Source organism: Magallana gigas, chromosome 7 (assembly GCF_963853765.1).
Source record: "Magallana gigas chromosome 7, xbMagGiga1.1, whole genome shotgun sequence".
In the NCBI taxonomy this organism is placed as follows: domain Eukaryota; kingdom Metazoa; phylum Mollusca; class Bivalvia; order Ostreida; family Ostreidae; genus Magallana; species Magallana gigas.
Genome location: NC_088859.1, coordinates 26361575 through 26378142, shown reverse-complemented (window position 1 = coordinate 26378142; position 16568 = coordinate 26361575). Strand labels below are relative to the sequence as shown.

Sequence of the window (16568 nt, the reverse complement as noted above, 5' to 3'; positions counted from 1 at the left end):
ATTAAGGACTATAGGATGAAAAACATTTTAGGAGACGTCGTTTTGACCTGGACCTCTGACATAGAAATTCAGTTCCAAGATTACTGCACATCCTTTATCTAACAACTACATGTACTGTATTGGTGTAATACAAGACTAGATGGGTCTACTGAAGAAAAAGAGCCAGGAGAAGATTTTACATAGGTTGGTAATGACCTTGACAATTCATTTAAGGTCACTACAAACCCTTTACCTAAAGGCAGTTCTTCAGTACTGAGGAATAATGGGACAAGGGGAGAAGAATTATGGTCCAAAACTGGATTTTCCCATAAGCACAACTTATGTGAAGTATAAGAAAAGAAAGGACAAAAAAAAATACATGATCTAGACAAGTATTTTACACATAGACTATTGTTATGAGCTTAAACTTGGTGCAGGGTCACTGCACACCATTTACCTAAGGGCACTATAAGGGTGAAGTATAAGCCAGATTTGGACAAAGGGAGATTAATTGTGCTCGGACAGGTAAAGTTGAATAGACAGACTAATCACCGAAAATGCCCACACTGATGCAGAGCCCTAATTACTAGTAACCTTTTAGTACAATTCACATGTTTACTAAAAATATTTCCAAGAGAAATTCACATGGAAATGCAATTAATCAACAAATAAACCAAAGGAAAATCCATTATAATATGGAAATATTTTATTAGCCATGAAAATAATATATTTTTATGCCTCTTTAACTATTCTCGCTGTAGTACAACCATCATAACAAATTTGGGAGAAATTCTCTGATTTCAAGAAAACATTAAAAAATGCTCATACGTGTACTAGTACTGGTAATTCACACATTCATTCTTTTTTAAATAATAGAATACTGCAGGTGTGCACTATACCATTACAATTCCTACACTCATCAACATAGCTATAAACATTAATCAAAATCGTATAATAATTCATTTCTGTGTATTTATATAATGCATGTAAAGAGCAAGTGTAGAAATATGTACAGTGCTATAAGTTTTCTTATCCTACCACTTCATTTCAAAATCTTAATGTGACAACTTTGTAGAAGAATACGTTTTATGAATTGTACAGACTTCTTTTTTAAATACATGTACCGGTATTCAATTTGTATTGAAATATGAAAATCATTTTTTAAAATCCATGTGGCGCGTTCATCCAGTCATGTAAATAAAATTGTTAATGAATCAGTTTTTCTACAAAAGAATCAATCGCATCGTCCTCTTGCAGTCCAATAAATTTATTGATTTTTCTTCCATTCTTGAATCCAATTACGGTAGGTAAAGATTCAACCTAAATTTAAAAAAAAAAGCAGTCTGAATTCACATTTACATTATTTTTGCTCAGTCTGCTTTTTATATTAGATTGCATATAATCCATTGCCTCCTGCCTCATTGAAATACTCCCTGCTGATAAAATTTCTTTCGCAAAAAAATGAAGAACTTTTTTTTATATGGAGATTTTTATTTTTTAACAATTTTGAATTAGTCAAACTTCAAATTTGGAAAATAAAAAAAAATCTTCCCTCCCTCCTGGGTCTAGAAACCTTCAGGTGGCAATTCCAAACAAAACATTTTTTTTTTATTATTAAGAATGACCCTAATAAAAACATATCCAAGTTTAATTACCAGATATTCCATTGCTATTTCAACATTTTCATCCACATCAACTTTGGCTAATGACACCTGACCCTCCTTATTTGAAATGATGGCTTCAAGCCTAGGCCCGAGAAGTTTGCAAGGTCCACACCACCTTTAAAATATGAAAAAATATTATATATGTAATGCATTCATACGAAGTAATAACATTTAAGAATACATGAAATTAATGCATGAGATTTGTCCAGTGTTACAATTTATCATAGTGCATATAAATTGCCATAGTAGGCATGGTAGGCGTGGAAGCTTCTAGAATTACAATGAGAAATATTGATACCTATATATATTTACCCTTATTCTTAAATAATGAGACAAATTGGATATTTTTGCTCTTTATAAAAACATACAAACTAAAGTTGTGCAACTCCACAAGTATTCTTAGTTTTCTTATTGAAAAATATATTGAGAATTATCTCAGCTATAAATCCCATGTTTGAATGAAATTTGTATGTGCCCCAAGCCATATTTTGAGTACATTACTCGATTTATAATTTAAAGTCACTTCTAAAAAAAAAAAACTAAAACAACTAAATATTTAAATTGCATGTTAAAATTACGTTGCATGAAAGTCCACAATCACTGGTACAGGGCTCTCGATTACTCGAGTTTGAAAGTCCTTTGCATCTTGGATATTAAAACACTCAAATTTCTTTTCAGCTGTAGCAACATGTCGCTGAATATTATAATTGATGTTTACAGCTGGGTAGTGTGGGTGATGTGCTTTTCTAAGCAACGCCGTGGAAAGGTTCGCTGTGTGAAAAAATCCTGTACTACTGTGTGCTCTTCCCTGCTTAGAGAATGCCCGCACACTACGCAAAATATATCGACTTGACATTCTGTTTAAGAAACCAGAAAAAACAATTTTAATTAAGCGTACATTTTATCTCACATGCAATAACAACATAACGACGTAAAATATTACAAAATAGATTACCTTATTTTCACGTCTGGAGGTCGTCATGAAACCGGAACTGTGATCTACGTCATAGAAATTTAATTGACAAGTTGTTCCAAGAAGTAAAACAATTCCGTTCAAATGATTTTTTCCCATTTCTTGGGATGTACATTTAAAATTTTATATCTAGAATATGAGAACTGAAATGGTATTATTGTGTAAAACAAAAAAGAAAGTACACATAACTTGATGACGTTTTCCCATTGTCATTTTTTTTCATTCGGCGCACCTCGGCCGATTCCGGTATCCTACATCAAACCTCGGATGTATGATGTGATTTGATATGTAGCTACGCCTTACATTTGTAATGCGGCCGTTTAATCACTCACACGGAAACAGTGCCGATTACAAAAATTAGTTCTCAAAATGGCGTCATTTGATGAGTGTATCGAGTTTGCATTAAAAAACTGTCCTCTATTTCAAGAAAAACACATAATTCTCAAAGAAAAACAGCTACAGACATTGAAAACACTATATGACGGAAACGACTGTATTTCTATATTACCTACAGGATACGGTAAAAGCATAATTTTTCAGTTACTGCCTTGGTTCACTCAGCAAAAACTGCAACGCGATAAACCTATGTGTGTGTTGGTCGTTTCACCTTTGAATTCTTTGATGATTGATCAAGTGATGAGCTTAAGGAAAGGGGGTGTTAAAGCCTGCTATTTGAATATAACAGGTATTTAAATATTTTATTTTTAAATATTATATTACTACGTCAGTACGTGCACTCTGTTTACTTTGACTATTTAAAACGGGTGTAAATACTTAACGGCTATTATTATTGTAAGAGATCACTGTTTTATGATATTTATTAGAGGATATTAATGAAAAATAAAGTCGGTTAAGATTAAGGTACCTTTTGTTATATGCTGTAAGTTTAGAGATGCAATGTTAACCTTCCTGTATGAAGTTGAATAATCTGTGGACAAGCCCTAACAAGATATTTTAACATTGTCAAATGATTGATCATTCTGTTATTTATATACCGCTTTCATTTCATTATAGACAAATATAACAATATATAAATTAGTAAGTATATATGTCCCTCTTTCAAGGTACACATGGTATTACATATGAAGAAAGTATTGATGATGAAGAGGATATTGATTTCACTAGTTCAGAATGTCTGGAATCTGACGTTCCATTTGAACAACTGGCAAATGGAGAATTCATCTTAATATATTCTCATCCAGAAGCTTTCATTAAAACTAAGTTTTCCAGACTGCTGCGATCCAAATTGTACCAGGATATTGTTGGAGCTATTGTTGTTGATGAAGTCCACATGGTTTCTGAATGGTAAGATAAAGAATATATAGTATTTATTTGAGATCTCATCATGTCCAGATCTAGAGGGGTGGGAGCTTGAAACCCCCAGACTCCTTTGATTTTTTTAGGGCTATTACATTTATACAGTAAACATGGTAAAGAAAGAAACTATGTTGTTGGAAAATAAAGAAAACTTTGAAGGACTCGTGTCTAGTTGAGAATCACTAATGTACCAGGTATATGCACAAGGACAATCAGGTAAGACATGTGTCATGTAAATAATGGAGATGATCTAAAACATATTTGCTACGTAAGAGGGTTCGATTCCCTCCCTAGGCAGTTTTAATTAAGAGCTGGTGCAAAGAGGGCAAACAGCCTAGTGGCCCCACGTAGCCATGTATTTCATGTATATGTTTATAAAAGATAAAATGATCATACATGTATATAATGATCATTGATTGATATCCACTTTGTTTCAAAAAACTAATTTTTCATACTGTTATTTTTTTAAATAATTCCTTCTGCTTCAGCTGCATAACACTATTTTCAAATGATTTAACAAACTATTATTTTATGCTAAATTTTGTTTTATTTTTGGTTTAATTTCCTATTTCAGGGGAGATAATTTTCGCCCCGCATTTAAGAACCTTGGTGAAGTGGTCTGTGTGTTCGAGGATGCAATGCATTTACTCCTAACAGCAACAGCAACTGTGAGTGCCACTGAAACTCTTTCCAAGGTAATGAATTTGAAGGCACCAGTTGTGGTTGCTGAAAATGTGGACAGACCAAACATTTTCTTAGAAATTAGAAACAGATTACCTAATATTAAAAAATTTGAGAAATATGATGATTTGATCCACCCAATTGCACTAGAACTGAAGGAAAAAATGCATGCATTCCCAGTAACCATCATGTACATTGAAAATCTAGAAGCAATGGGATATTTTTTTCAATTTCTCATGTGTGAGCTTCAGGATAATGCTTATGATGGTGAACAAATCCCTCAAAATAGGATCTTTGGACAGTTTCATAAAGATTATCCCGAGTCGATGAAACAAATCATAATTCAAGAACTGACCAAAACCAACCCAAAGCTTAGGTTAATTCTGGCGACAGTTGCTCTAGGCATGGGATTGAATGCACCAAGTGTCGAACGTATCATTCATTGCAGACCGCCAACAAATCTAGAGAAGTATTTGCAAGAAATAGGACGTGCCGGACGTAATGGACAACATTCTACAGCTGTAATGTTTTTCAATAAAAATGACATTGCCAAAAACCGAAAGGGAATGACAGAGGAGATTAGAATGTATTGTACTGAACAAAAATGTTTAAGACTTATGTTGGTTAACTACTTTGGTTTCGAAAATTTCATTTTTTCTGGTGAGAGAGAGAACTGCTGTTCAAACTGTAAGGTATACATGTAGAACTTGAATTTCTATTGTAAAGTACATGTAGTCCAATAAATTTTGTGAATAAATTTCCCATTAAAATTGATACATGTAAAATGCTTACTTACTAGACAGCTCTACTCTTGGTCCGATTCCTCATCACTGCTTTCTGGAACAGATATTCCTCGCTTAAGTCTTTGAATTTTTCTGTTTATCGCTTCCTTAAACTGGCATCTTTCAAAATCAAACGGAGATTTCTTAATTTTCTTAAAACTTTCTAGTGTCCGCCCTTCTGTGTAATTCCAGATCTTTAACGGAACAATAACTTTTAGAATACACTTAATATCTCCTTCTGATGAGCGTTTTCTGTGATTATTATTTCTGTGGGAAATATTGGACATTTTATCAAAGTTATCAACAATATCCTGGATAACAGGTGCTGCTTTTGTGATGGTGTCAATGGCTTTTTCAGTTTTGTTGGACCCCAGTCCACGTATCAGTTCTTTAAGGACAAGAACTTCGTTCTCTTTTTGAAGATCTGCAGCCTTGTTTTCTCCTTTATGACCAGTCAAATTCACAAACGAGCCATACCTGACTTTCATAGCTAGTTTTTCTGTGAGCAGAACTTCAGTTTTTAGGATATAGTCAACACACTCTTCAAGATACTTTGATAAGATTGAGTGGCTGAAAAATATGGGGATGCAAAACTTTAATGTTATATTTGTTCTATCTGAGTCTCCCTCCTTGATTGCATCCTTAAATGTCAAAATAACAAAGTACCATTGAAGAAATTGAAAAACATAACTTTGTAAATCATCTCTGTCCTTTTCATTGATCGAAATCCTGACTGGAATCCTTCGATTCAACATGTTTAATTCAATATTAACTCCTTCCTGTGCATCCTCCAAGGAAACATTGAAAAGAACCTTTTGATTGTTGATGACTAACTCAAACTTGAGCATTTTCCCTTCTCCAACAGTACTATTCACGGTAAATTGTGAATTGAAGATTTCTACATTCAGTGATACCTTGGGCTCCTGAAAGGAGACATTAAATATGTTTAAATATGAGTCATTCTATAACATTTGCTAACATCTTATTTAACCTGTCAATTAAACTTTGTATGATACATGTATGTGTTACTATATCTATATACCTTACTGAAATATGGTATCAAGAAATGATCTCAGTGACATTATTTATAGTCAAACTATTATTAATTAAGATTAGATATGGTAAATGTGGTATCGTTTTAATTCTAAGGCACCCCAATGTTTGCTGACTGTGTTGAAAGTATGTATACTATACTGGTATTTACCAGTTTTGGAAATGTACAGATGAGGTCCTCAACTATTTCACCCATGATAGTGTGGAAAACTTCCTCCTTATACTTGTTATGCATGAACTTAATATTTCTATTCTTCAGAAGGGGATGTTGAGGTTCTGCATCCAATGTCTCCATACCAAATTTGTTCATGATAAATGATAAGAGGTAGGCATTTCCAACTGTCAGAACAAAATCTTCATGAGCCTAAAATAGATTATTTTATGCACTGTTATGTCAAAGAAGAACAATACTTATTTTCTCCCTCGTTTCACTCCTCCGAAAATAAATATTTTCTTGACTAATTTGTTGAAAAACAAAAACAGATTTTTTTTTTAGGATTGGTGCGCTCGTTACAAATCGCATTTTTAATATACATACGACATACAAATAGATGGCAACACAAAATATTAGTTAATCTCAAAAAACATATTTGGGTCAGGGCGGGTAGGGAAAACCAAAGACAACCTATACTACTTTGTAACGAACGTCGCATTAATCGAATACTCCCCGGGAAATCTATTTATACTGAGAGCGAAAGCGCTCGTGCATGAAAAAACCAGTATTGAAGTAAACCAGATAATACGAATACTAACGGAAATAAACGAAGTTAAAAACGTAAAGAAATAAATATTGTAAAACAAAGTTGTTCTGTATACTCAACTGTAAGTAACATTTGAAATTACATTATTAAAATTAAACACATTGTTGGACACTGCATGTCAACAGCAAATAGACTTTAGAATTTTAATTCGGTAATTACTGATATACCTCAAATCGACTCTTGACATTTCCATTGACATTGCTTCTCTCAATGATGAGTTTCAAGTTATACAATGTTCCTTTGTCCCTGCCACTGCTGGTCTTGTAAAACCTCTTGTACATTTTCTAAATTTCCAAGAAAATGATACTAGAAAACTGGCATATTACCAGTAAAAGAATGTACATGTATTAATTGTTAGAAGAAAAAAAACCATGTTGATCATTAATTTTATAAGATATTTTTCTACCTCCAACAGATCTTGTAATGTATGAAACATTTCCACAATAATTGGTTCCATATGCTCCAATCTATCTGCAGCTGTCAGTGCACCATCTTGACATGCCTTTGCTCCCTGCAACCTGACTCTGGTCAGTTGGTCACCTCCAACTGGGATCTTCAGTTTGTCCAAGTCATTAGCTAAATGTTTGTTAAAAAAAAAACTTGAGCTAAGCGGGGCCACTAGGCTATCTGCCCACTTTGCACCAGCTTAATAGCCATTTATGCCTAGGGAGGGAATCGAACCCTCATACATAGCTCAAGTGTACTACTAAATAAGCTTATTAAATAATTCTATCCCAAGAATATAAATTTAAAATTTGTCTTAAATCTAATTTTGGAAAACTTAAAAGAAGTAAATCAAATACATTAGAATTGATGACTGGTGATGAATTTCTTACCTCTTCCACCTTTTGTATACCACTGCAAAATTTGTTTTTCATAGGACTTCATAATCTGAATGCAATCAGAGTAACATGTCTCATTCTTCATTAGAACTGGCATCCAACAGACTTCAGACTTTTGAGACATAGCATCATCTTGAACATGTTCAATATGCTGTGGAAGAACAGACTTCATCCATTCAAATTTTGATGCATACATACTTATGATTCTGCCAAGTAAAATTTGTAATGACTTCTTATATACAAGTTCTTCATCAGAAGTTGGAACAAAGTCTTTCCAAGTGATGTTTCCAATATCTTTCAAACTTTTTGTGTTATCCAAATTCTCTGTTTTAATCCGGTCAAAGACAAAATCTGATGCAAAAAAGTGATAATCCCTATTTTTATTATCCATTCGGATATCATTTGTAGTGACGTAGATATCAAGATTATCACCATTGATTTTTCCATCTTTTCCTTCAGAAACCTTCTCTATGATTCGAAAATCAGAGAATTCTGCAAAGTGTTTTAATAAATTCCTCTTTGTCTCATGTGATAAGGTAAAGTGTACCTTATTAAGTCTTTCTAAAAGCTGAAAGTTTTGAATAAAAAAATTATGTCTTAAAAAAATATTTCAAGTGAAATTAAAAGACTAGTTTTTTGGGAGTTGATTTTAATAAACTCTCCTATGCAGTTACTCGGACAAACCGAAAGTGAAACAGTGTTTGGACCTCAGCACAAATCATCGCTGCTGACAAGACTTAGTTCTTGAAAATAATTGATAAATTCCATGTATTGTATGCTAAAACATTGTTTTTCAAGGAAACTTGTTTATAAATACCTTGAAAATAATCAGATTTTAAATGGTATAAGCATTTCGGATATTTTTGTAGTCGTATGTATTCCTACGCCAATATTTTGTTCAATATAGTCTCGTTCAACTCGACGCTCGGCTGTCTCCGTAAATCTCCGACAAGCACAGAGTCTCTCTTGCTTGTCGGGAGATTTACGGTATCAGCCGAGCGTTTGGTTGAACGAATTAGATCCATACAATTTTCGAGAAATATTTCAATAACTGATACATAGTTGGATTGAATTAATTTTATCTTTGAATATTATTTAACATGATTCATATTGGGGTTTCTCGACATTCTTGTCGAAAAAGTCCAAAAATTCATATTATAAAAATGTGCGTAATTCAAATTCGAAGCTACATGTTCTTGCCAGGCAAATAACATATCATTGATTTTAAAATAAATAAACATCGACAAAATCAACTCCCGTCAGTTCTTCAGTACTTTGATTTATAAATGGGATGGTAACTTTTCATCTAGTTATTTGTTACATGTACCAATATGTGAAATTGGTCAATAAATGATATTCACATACATATATTATAATATTATATTCATTATCAATTTTATCCTTATTTAGAAATTAACATGTGTCTTTCGATATCATAATGGGCTCATGATATTAACTGAACATGGATGCTATAAAAGAACATATTTCCTGAAATACTTACAGCTATATAGACCATCACAGTGGTAGTCTTCAAAACATCCCAGTTTTCATAAAATCAAAGGTATAAAGGAACTAACTAATGAAAATTGAAAATAGCATAACAAAATAAGTTACACATATGCTCCCTGACATTCACACTTCCCCCCTCTCCCTCACAAATGATTGAAGATTTAATTAATTTTAATGGTAACTTTCTAATTACATTGTTATTTTCAGATAATATACTTGAAAGGAAGTAAGGTTTAATCAAGGTGAGTGCTAACGGTGGTCTCATAATCATATTTCCCATCAGAATCCCTTGCCTTTTACAAACTGGTTCAGGGAGTATATCTAGGTTGTTATCATAACAATATATATGAATGAACAAGGTTAGTAATAACAAAATACAACAGCTGCCTGATCAATCCATTTTCATTGTGTGGTTAATCATTTCCTATATATATAATTATATACATTTTAAAAATTTCATTATTAATAGAGATTAAATGCAAACAGAGAGTTATAGATGTCAATTTATCTCCTTATTTGAACCCCAATCTTAGAGGCATTCTCAAAATTACTTAAAATTATAAGAATTTCAAAACTAAAATAAACCATATATGGATTTATACTGGACAGCCAAATATTGCAACATGCATAACTTGCTAAATAACAGCCGGCTAAATAGCAGCTGAATAAGCCATAATATGAACTAATGCATATGCAGGTGAACAAATAAATACCTTATTATCTGCATGGTATCTTATGCACAAGGCTGTAAAAATGCGTTGCACAGCACAGGCCTTCACATTGTGACAGTGGAGTATCATGCCATAGATTGTTGAGATTGTGGCAAGTTTTGACTCCATGGAGATCTTATCACCTTTATTAATTGTTATTGAAACAATGACTAAAATACTGCTAAAACATATTTCAAAAAGAAAAAGAAATATGAAATGAATGTTTTTCCCCATGACATCCAAAGATAATAACCTACCTATGGCAGAAAACAGCACTTGAAAAAGTTCAGGGCACTTCTCACTCATCTCAATAGCTATGTCCTTAAACCAATTCCTCTTACAGAGTTCACCTGTTTCCTTGGTAAATAATACACTTTTACCAAATCTGCTAACCTGTTCAACCGAGTTACATATACTTTGAGACACATTAACACTGAACCTCTCCATCATTTCAGAAATTGTTACTTTGTCGTCCTGTTCTTTACTCTGTACTAGTTTAGGCCTACAGTATCCATGGTCAGGTGTTTCTATTATCTGTGTGTCAGTTGCTGCTTCTGATTCAATTATAAAACTGTGAGTGAATTTAAAGCTGATGGCATTGATTCTGTTATATGCTTTTTATGTATTGATTTTCTGATTCTATTGAAATTGCTTTGATTCTGACTTACCTGAAGTGTTAAATGACAATTTTTGTTTGGATTTTTTGGGCTTCCTCTCCTCTTCCAAACTGATGTGTTTAAGTTTCTCCACAGAATGTTCAATTTGCTCTGCCACAGTTGATTTTAGAGTTGATGGTGGTGTTTTGGGCATACGTTTTTGTCGCCTTTGCACATTGTAGTGAAATTGACAAATGTTGTCAGAACACATTTTCTTGAACTCAATTGCATTTTGACATTTAAGTACACAACTTTCACACACACACATACTATGGAGCAGAGATAACTCTAACGTCTGCCCGGTGAATTGCTGAATTTTTTTCACATAATCCTCTTTAGTAGCTTTAAATTTGGTTAGACAGTGTAGTCTCTTACTTTCATTTTTACACAATAAACAGAACTCCGATTTCCCGATTTCAACTATAGTTTTTACCGGTGTTATGGGCGCCGCCATCTTTTTTTAAAAGTAGTTCCAATATGGTGACGTACGTCATACAGCCGAGGTTAGATGAGGTACGAATCTGCCGAGGTGTGCCGAATGATTTTTTTTACCACGCCCCCTAGCAACAGATTGATTACACATGGCCTTTCCTGGGAAAAGTTTCTATACTTCATAACGTAAGTTCATCACTTTTGCGGTTATTGTATCTTTTGTTGTTTTTGACATTTATAGCGTTCTAAAATTACCTTTGTGAATACACTCTATGTATGTATTTTATATTCTTGATGTTATAATTTTAATCAGTCTTGGATATTGGATCAATGTATTTCAAAAACTCTAAAATCAATAATAAAAGTAATAGAAAAAATGGGAAACGTTGTTCTGAAACATTTAAGTGTTTTAAAAATTCATGCTATGAAGGAGAGCGCTAGCTTGAGCTTAAAGACTATATATGCAGAGTCACATTCAGTGCTACATTTCATTTTAGGCATGTCACTTAATTATATTTTTTGGGGTCCCTTTTTGGGGGGTGGGGGTAGTTTTTTTTCGCAAATGAATAATTATTATCACTGTTACTGTTTGAGCTAAGTACTCTTTTGCAATTGCATCACTTCAAAATAATACATTAGATTATATATAAAACCAAGGACGTATATACGTCCCTGATAAAACATGTGTATGCATTTGCTAATCAGAAAATGATTTTTTGAAAATAAAATTAGCAAATCATACTAGTTATATTTACACTTTCCCATTTAAGGATAAAAAATTTGACACTTTAGAAACCCATGTCTCTGTCATATGTCTGACTGAGTGTTCAAAGCACTAACCTATAGTTGACTGTTCACTAACATTTTGGTTTTAAATGTTTTGTGTGTGATGTTACAATTGTTTAGTGTGCACAGAGGGATGGCAGTTGCCATGGAATCACAGCAGCTACCTGCAATAAAGCAACTTTCAGCACCAACAAAAAGTAAAAAATCTGAAGCAATGCCAAAACACAGTCTCTTTGGTACAGCTCTGGAAGTTTTTGATCCAGAGGAGCGTGACGCAATAAATAATATTGACCTCAAAACACAGAGAATACCAAGTGGTCGAAAACATGTACAGCGTTATGTCGTTCCTGAGTTTATTAAAAATCACTTAAAAGGTATACATGTACGAGGTACATATTAATTTGCATGCAAGATTATATTGTAGATTTGATATCTATTAGTTACTCAGTTCTAGATCAATATCAGAATTAATATAGAATTTATAATTATTTTATTCTTCATATGCATGCTCAGAATATGCAAGTTTATATAATCAACATCTTCTTTTATAGCCTGTTATATCATTTCTAGCATACATACTCTCTCTCTCTCTCTCTCTCTCTCTCTCTCTCTCTCTCTCTCTCTCTCTCAGAATTTTATAAACAAAATTAAATATCTGAACAATTTTAAAATGTAATATTACATAGCTTGAATTTTGCAGATTGTCAATTTCATCTATTCAAATCTATTGGAATTTAAAGATAATATAACCCTCTGCTGTGATAGATCCCGTAGTTTATTACAATTTTTTTATGAATTGTTTAACAGATCTTAAGTGTTTTTAAACATTAAAGCATGTATATTAACATTTTATACTTGTAGTAGTGATATTCTACTAATCATTTGTGTTAACATGTTATTCATAACATAAATCCTTTCTTTCCAGGTGTAAATTAACATAATATATATCTAAAGTATAACATTGCATGGTCACAATTATTCAGTTGATCATAATTTTTTTAAAATCATTATTGTTTTTTTTTTTTTTAATTTATATTCTTACTTGATTAACCCGATTGAAACAAATAAAATTAAAAATGATTTGCAATTGCATTTATATTAAAAAATAATAATATTTAATCTATTAAAAAAGGGAAAAAAATACAATCATGTATTTAAGAAACAAAATCTTAATTTCATAGTTTAAGTTTGAATATTAAGAATTAAATTTGAGCAACACTTAAAAAAAAAATTGTTTCTATATTTTTCATATTAAATTTTAAAATTCTCTTATGTTTCTCTGTTTACTTTGTAACTAACAGGAAAAACCATTGCCATTGAGAAAACTAAAAAGGAGATAGAAAAGCAAAAGTCTGCTGTTGAATCAGCCAGAAAATCTCTACAAGAAGCTGAGGAGAGTGCCAAGAAATTTAAAATGGATGTTTACGAGGGAATGAGGGAGGGGGATCCAACTCCCCGGCAACAGCTGCTGATGTCCATGGAAGCCTCGAACATGCTCAAACAAATGAACAGAGTAGGACTCAATGACAGAAACAGTTACAATAGGGATAAATATGGCCCTAAGCCAAGTGTCCATAGTTATAGCTTGATGGGAGATGTCATGCGTCCAAGAAACATGGAACTTCCAACCAGAAGGGAAAACTCAGAATATCCAATGAAATTAAAGGAAAAGAAAGAAAAAATAGAAACAGTGCTCCCGCTTGGACCCGAGGACACGAACCAGTCTGCAAGAGGTTCTTCTCGCAGAAGCCTCCCCTTGGATTTGCCAGAAAATATCCGCCATCAGTTCGGAAGCAAAGTCTGCGATTCTTTACTCAGTGACGAAAAAGTGGTTGAGAAAACCATGCAAAAGCAGCAAGAGGACAAAGATGCTGCATACCGAGTCCGTAAACCGGTTTCAGTTCCAACCATCGAAAAGAACCTCAAACCAGATTACGAACAGTTAGGAAATTTCATGAGGATGAACATGTTTCCTGGATATAACATCAACCACAAAATCAGCACCACTAAATCAACATTCACAGACTCCGTACACCTCCAGCGTGTTCCTGACCCAGATAAATGGAGGTACCAGCGAGATGAACTTAGTAAGTATATATTTATGTACATATAAAATACTGTTCAAAATTTTGAGCTGGAAATTTCACTGAAATAGATTGAAGAAAACTGGATAAATTATGATCAATTAAGGGTCCTTAACATCCAGTGACTTTTCATTTTTATGACAGTTAATGATAACATTGAGATTTTAACCCATTGTAAAACTTTATATCCCCAAACATGGGTGTCTGTTTCTGTAGCGCAATGGGTTGAGCTTTAATCTACCGATATGCAGGTCCCAAGTTTGAATAAAGCAGGGGCTTTTGCTTTTATAAGTAAACAATAAATTTTTAGGCAAGTTTATTTTTCCCCCAAAATTGAACCTTTTCGTTCTGTCGTCATTTTCAAGTTAAACACATGCTTAAAATCCTTATCCCTAAGAAATTAAGAGTTTGGGATTGTATGCAAAACTTTTTCAAAGGTGTGGAGGACCCTTAAAAATGTTAATTTATAGATTAATTTTGAAGTTTTCACAATAACTTAATTTTGCAGATGATATTGAGTAAGAACATTTTAAAATTGAGTGACTTATCTTGCATGGGAACAAGTAATAAGTTTCTTACATCTTATTATAACTTAATTTTTAATTTTTAAAATATTGTTATGTAAAAAATATAATACATCATATTTAATAGCTAAGGAGATATATATCTAATCATACTCAAGAAACTACTTTCAATATTCTAAATAGTGTTTGAATTAAAGTACATTGTACAATTTTGTAGTGCATGTACCCAGACAGTAATTACTATACTTTATAAATCTATTCATACAATTTAGTTTTTGAAATTAACTTGAAAATTTTTAAAAATCAACTGTCTTTTTTTTTTTTAATCAAAATCTCAATATAAGCATTTTAAGAATATACTGCTTATAGACATTGTGTTCTAACAAGCATTCATAATACATGTATAATCAATTTCCTTGCTAATTTTTTTTTTCTTGGTTGCTTTAAATTTCTACATTATTGTATTAGTCTAGAGTATTTAAAAACCTAGTCTACTTTTTTTTAATGAAAGCACAATACTGTCTGCTTTTGAATTAGATGTAGCTGTGTAGCCGAACCTCTCGGAAGCTTGAATGTATTCCCTTTAATTTACAGGCACTTGGGCAGAACATAATGTAATCAACAACAGGATGAAAAAGGCTTGGCAGAGTTATTTCGACGAAACTGTTGCCAAAAAAGCTAATAAAGCCTAGAAAAGTCCTCTTCTACCCTCCATTAATTTTCTGTTTGCACAAAATTTACACTATACACACTCTTAGCTATATGTACATAAAATACAATCAAAATAAACAAAAAAATTCTTAGGTACAACAATTTTAATCCCAATTTAGGTACTTGGGCAGAATTCAACATTATAAACGAACGCATGAAAAAAAGCTGGAATGATTATCTCTCGAGTCAACCCAAAGCAGAAGTCAACTGGAGTAGAAATGCTGCACCGAAACCCAAACCTCAACCTGATCCACCTAAACCAAAACCAGTGAAAAAGAAACCGGCTCAAAAACAAGAAAACCCTTCAAAACCAGAATTTGAGGAGATTGTGTTCAAAACACCCCCTATAACTCCCCCTCCTGATCAAGGGCCTGTTAAACTGGCCCCCAAAGCAAAAAAAGACAATGAATTTTGGGATTTTTATGATAAAGGAGGAAAAGATTCATAATTTTATGCATATTTGTCAAAAGAGGTTTTTTTATATATATATTCAATGTTACAGTATTATCTTAATTTCTTGAGACCCCCCCATTCCTTCCCTCTCCCCAAAAATGATTATATTTAAGTTTATAGCCATGCCCATAAGATATGAATGCACTAGTTTTTTATGAATTGTGATTTTAAATTTCTTAAGATGTGTTTAAGTTAGAGATTATTTATTAAAAATACTTGGGTTGCCCCATCATTAACAATCCTTTAGGAGGCATAAATATATACATGTATATGTATGAAGGTGTTATATTTTTGTTAATTGTTTATCATTACTGCATATCTTTGTTCTATACTTATGTTGTCAAAATATAATCTTGTCATGATTGTTTTTTATTTGTTTTTTTTTCTTTGTGAATAAAGAAATTATACAAGATCTCAAAGTGTGTGGTGAGTAAATAATATGAGACATGCAATATGGAAATGGAAGAGGGTGCAGTGGAAAAGGGAAGAATATTTATCTCTAATAACTGGGCAGTGTATCAAATGAAATTGGGGGAGGGGATATTGTCAATAATAATAGTTTGTGAAAGAGAGAGAGAGAGAGAGAGAGAGAGAGAGAGAGAGAGAGCTATTATCATTCCAAACTGCAATAATCATGAAATGCAGATGTAA

The 16568-nt window shown here is 32.6% G+C and overlaps 3 protein-coding genes, 1 long non-coding RNA gene and 1 other non-coding gene across 6 annotated transcripts; 2 read left to right on the top strand and 3 right to left on the bottom strand.

The window, feature by feature from the left end:
- Nucleotides 1–1284: 1284 nt before the first annotated feature.
- On the bottom strand, nucleotides 1285–2805 carry LOC105343257 (uncharacterized). Its single transcript, XR_010707424.1, has 3 exons — nucleotides 2599–2805; nucleotides 1635–1758; nucleotides 1285–1299 (listed from the first exon to the last, which is right to left on the bottom strand). It is a non-coding gene; the product is annotated as an uncharacterized protein (transcript).
- A 32-nt stretch (nucleotides 2806–2837) lies between these two features.
- Nucleotides 2838–5416, top strand: LOC117689866 (uncharacterized). The gene is made up of 3 exons (XM_034472174.2): nucleotides 2838–3301; nucleotides 3681–3921; nucleotides 4508–5416. Exons 1-3 carry the CDS (start codon nucleotides 2986–2988, stop codon nucleotides 5316–5318), a joined length of 1368 nt encoding a protein of 455 aa, XP_034328065.2. The 5' UTR covers nucleotides 2838–2985; the 3' UTR covers nucleotides 5319–5416.
- A 3-nt stretch (nucleotides 5417–5419) lies between these two features.
- Nucleotides 5420–8589, bottom strand: LOC136269851 (uncharacterized). The gene is made up of 5 exons (XM_066065263.1): nucleotides 8047–8589; nucleotides 7617–7786; nucleotides 7378–7494; nucleotides 6601–6813; nucleotides 5420–6319 (listed from the first exon to the last, which is right to left on the bottom strand). The coding sequence occupies exons 1-5, from the start codon at nucleotides 8441–8443 to the stop codon at nucleotides 5420–5422; spliced, it is 1797 nt and encodes a 598-aa protein (XP_065921335.1). The 5' UTR covers nucleotides 8444–8589.
- A 955-nt stretch (nucleotides 8590–9544) lies between these two features.
- Nucleotides 9545–11453, bottom strand: LOC136269850 (uncharacterized). The gene is made up of 3 exons (XR_010707423.1): nucleotides 10940–11453; nucleotides 10529–10825; nucleotides 9545–10414 (listed from the first exon to the last, which is right to left on the bottom strand). It is a non-coding gene; the product is annotated as an uncharacterized lncRNA (long non-coding RNA).
- A 23-nt stretch (nucleotides 11454–11476) lies between these two features.
- Nucleotides 11477–16281, top strand: LOC105343268 (ciliary microtubule inner protein 4). 2 transcript variants are annotated; one of them, XM_011450582.4, is made up of 4 exons: nucleotides 11477–11545; nucleotides 12266–12519; nucleotides 13447–14232; nucleotides 15584–16281. In XM_011450582.4, exons 2-4 carry the CDS (start codon nucleotides 12279–12281, stop codon nucleotides 15910–15912), a joined length of 1356 nt encoding a protein of 451 aa, XP_011448884.3. In that variant the 5' UTR covers nucleotides 11477–11545; nucleotides 12266–12278; the 3' UTR covers nucleotides 15913–16281. The 2 variants fall into 2 exon arrangements, with proteins under 2 accessions (XP_011448884.3, XP_011448877.3); XM_011450575.4 differs by having other exon boundaries at nucleotides 15348–15847.
- Nucleotides 16282–16568: the final 287 nt, after the last annotated feature.

Bases quoted from the DNA above. Each gene is read 5' to 3' on its own strand.
- LOC105343268 (XM_011450582.4), top strand. From the start codon at position 12,279: ATGGCAGTTGCCATGGAATCACAGCAGCTACCTGCAATAAAGCAACTT. The intron at 12,520-13,446 runs GTATACATGTAC...TGTAACTAACAG, and splicing joins TATTAAAAATCACTTAAAAG to GAAAAACCATTGCCATTGAG. The intron at 14,233-15,583 runs GTAAGTATATAT...ATCCCAATTTAG, and splicing joins GTACCAGCGAGATGAACTTA to GTACTTGGGCAGAATTCAAC.
- LOC117689866 (XM_034472174.2), top strand. From the start codon at position 2,986: ATGGCGTCATTTGATGAGTGTATCGAGTTTGCATTAAAAAACTGTCCT. The intron at 3,302-3,680 runs GTATTTAAATAT...CCCTCTTTCAAG, and splicing joins CTGCTATTTGAATATAACAG to GTACACATGGTATTACATAT. The intron at 3,922-4,507 runs GTAAGATAAAGA...TTCCTATTTCAG, and splicing joins GTCCACATGGTTTCTGAATG to GGGAGATAATTTTCGCCCCG.
- LOC136269851 (XM_066065263.1), bottom strand. From the start codon at position 8,443: ATGGATAATAAAAATAGGGATTATCACTTTTTTGCATCAGATTTTGTC. The intron at 7,787-8,046 runs GTAAGAAATTCA...ACAAACATTTAG, and splicing joins GTATACAAAAGGTGGAAGAG to CTAATGACTTGGACAAACTG. The intron at 6,320-6,600 runs GTAAATACCAGT...GTCTCCTTTCAG, and splicing joins TCTGTACATTTCCAAAACTG to GAGCCCAAGGTATCACTGAA.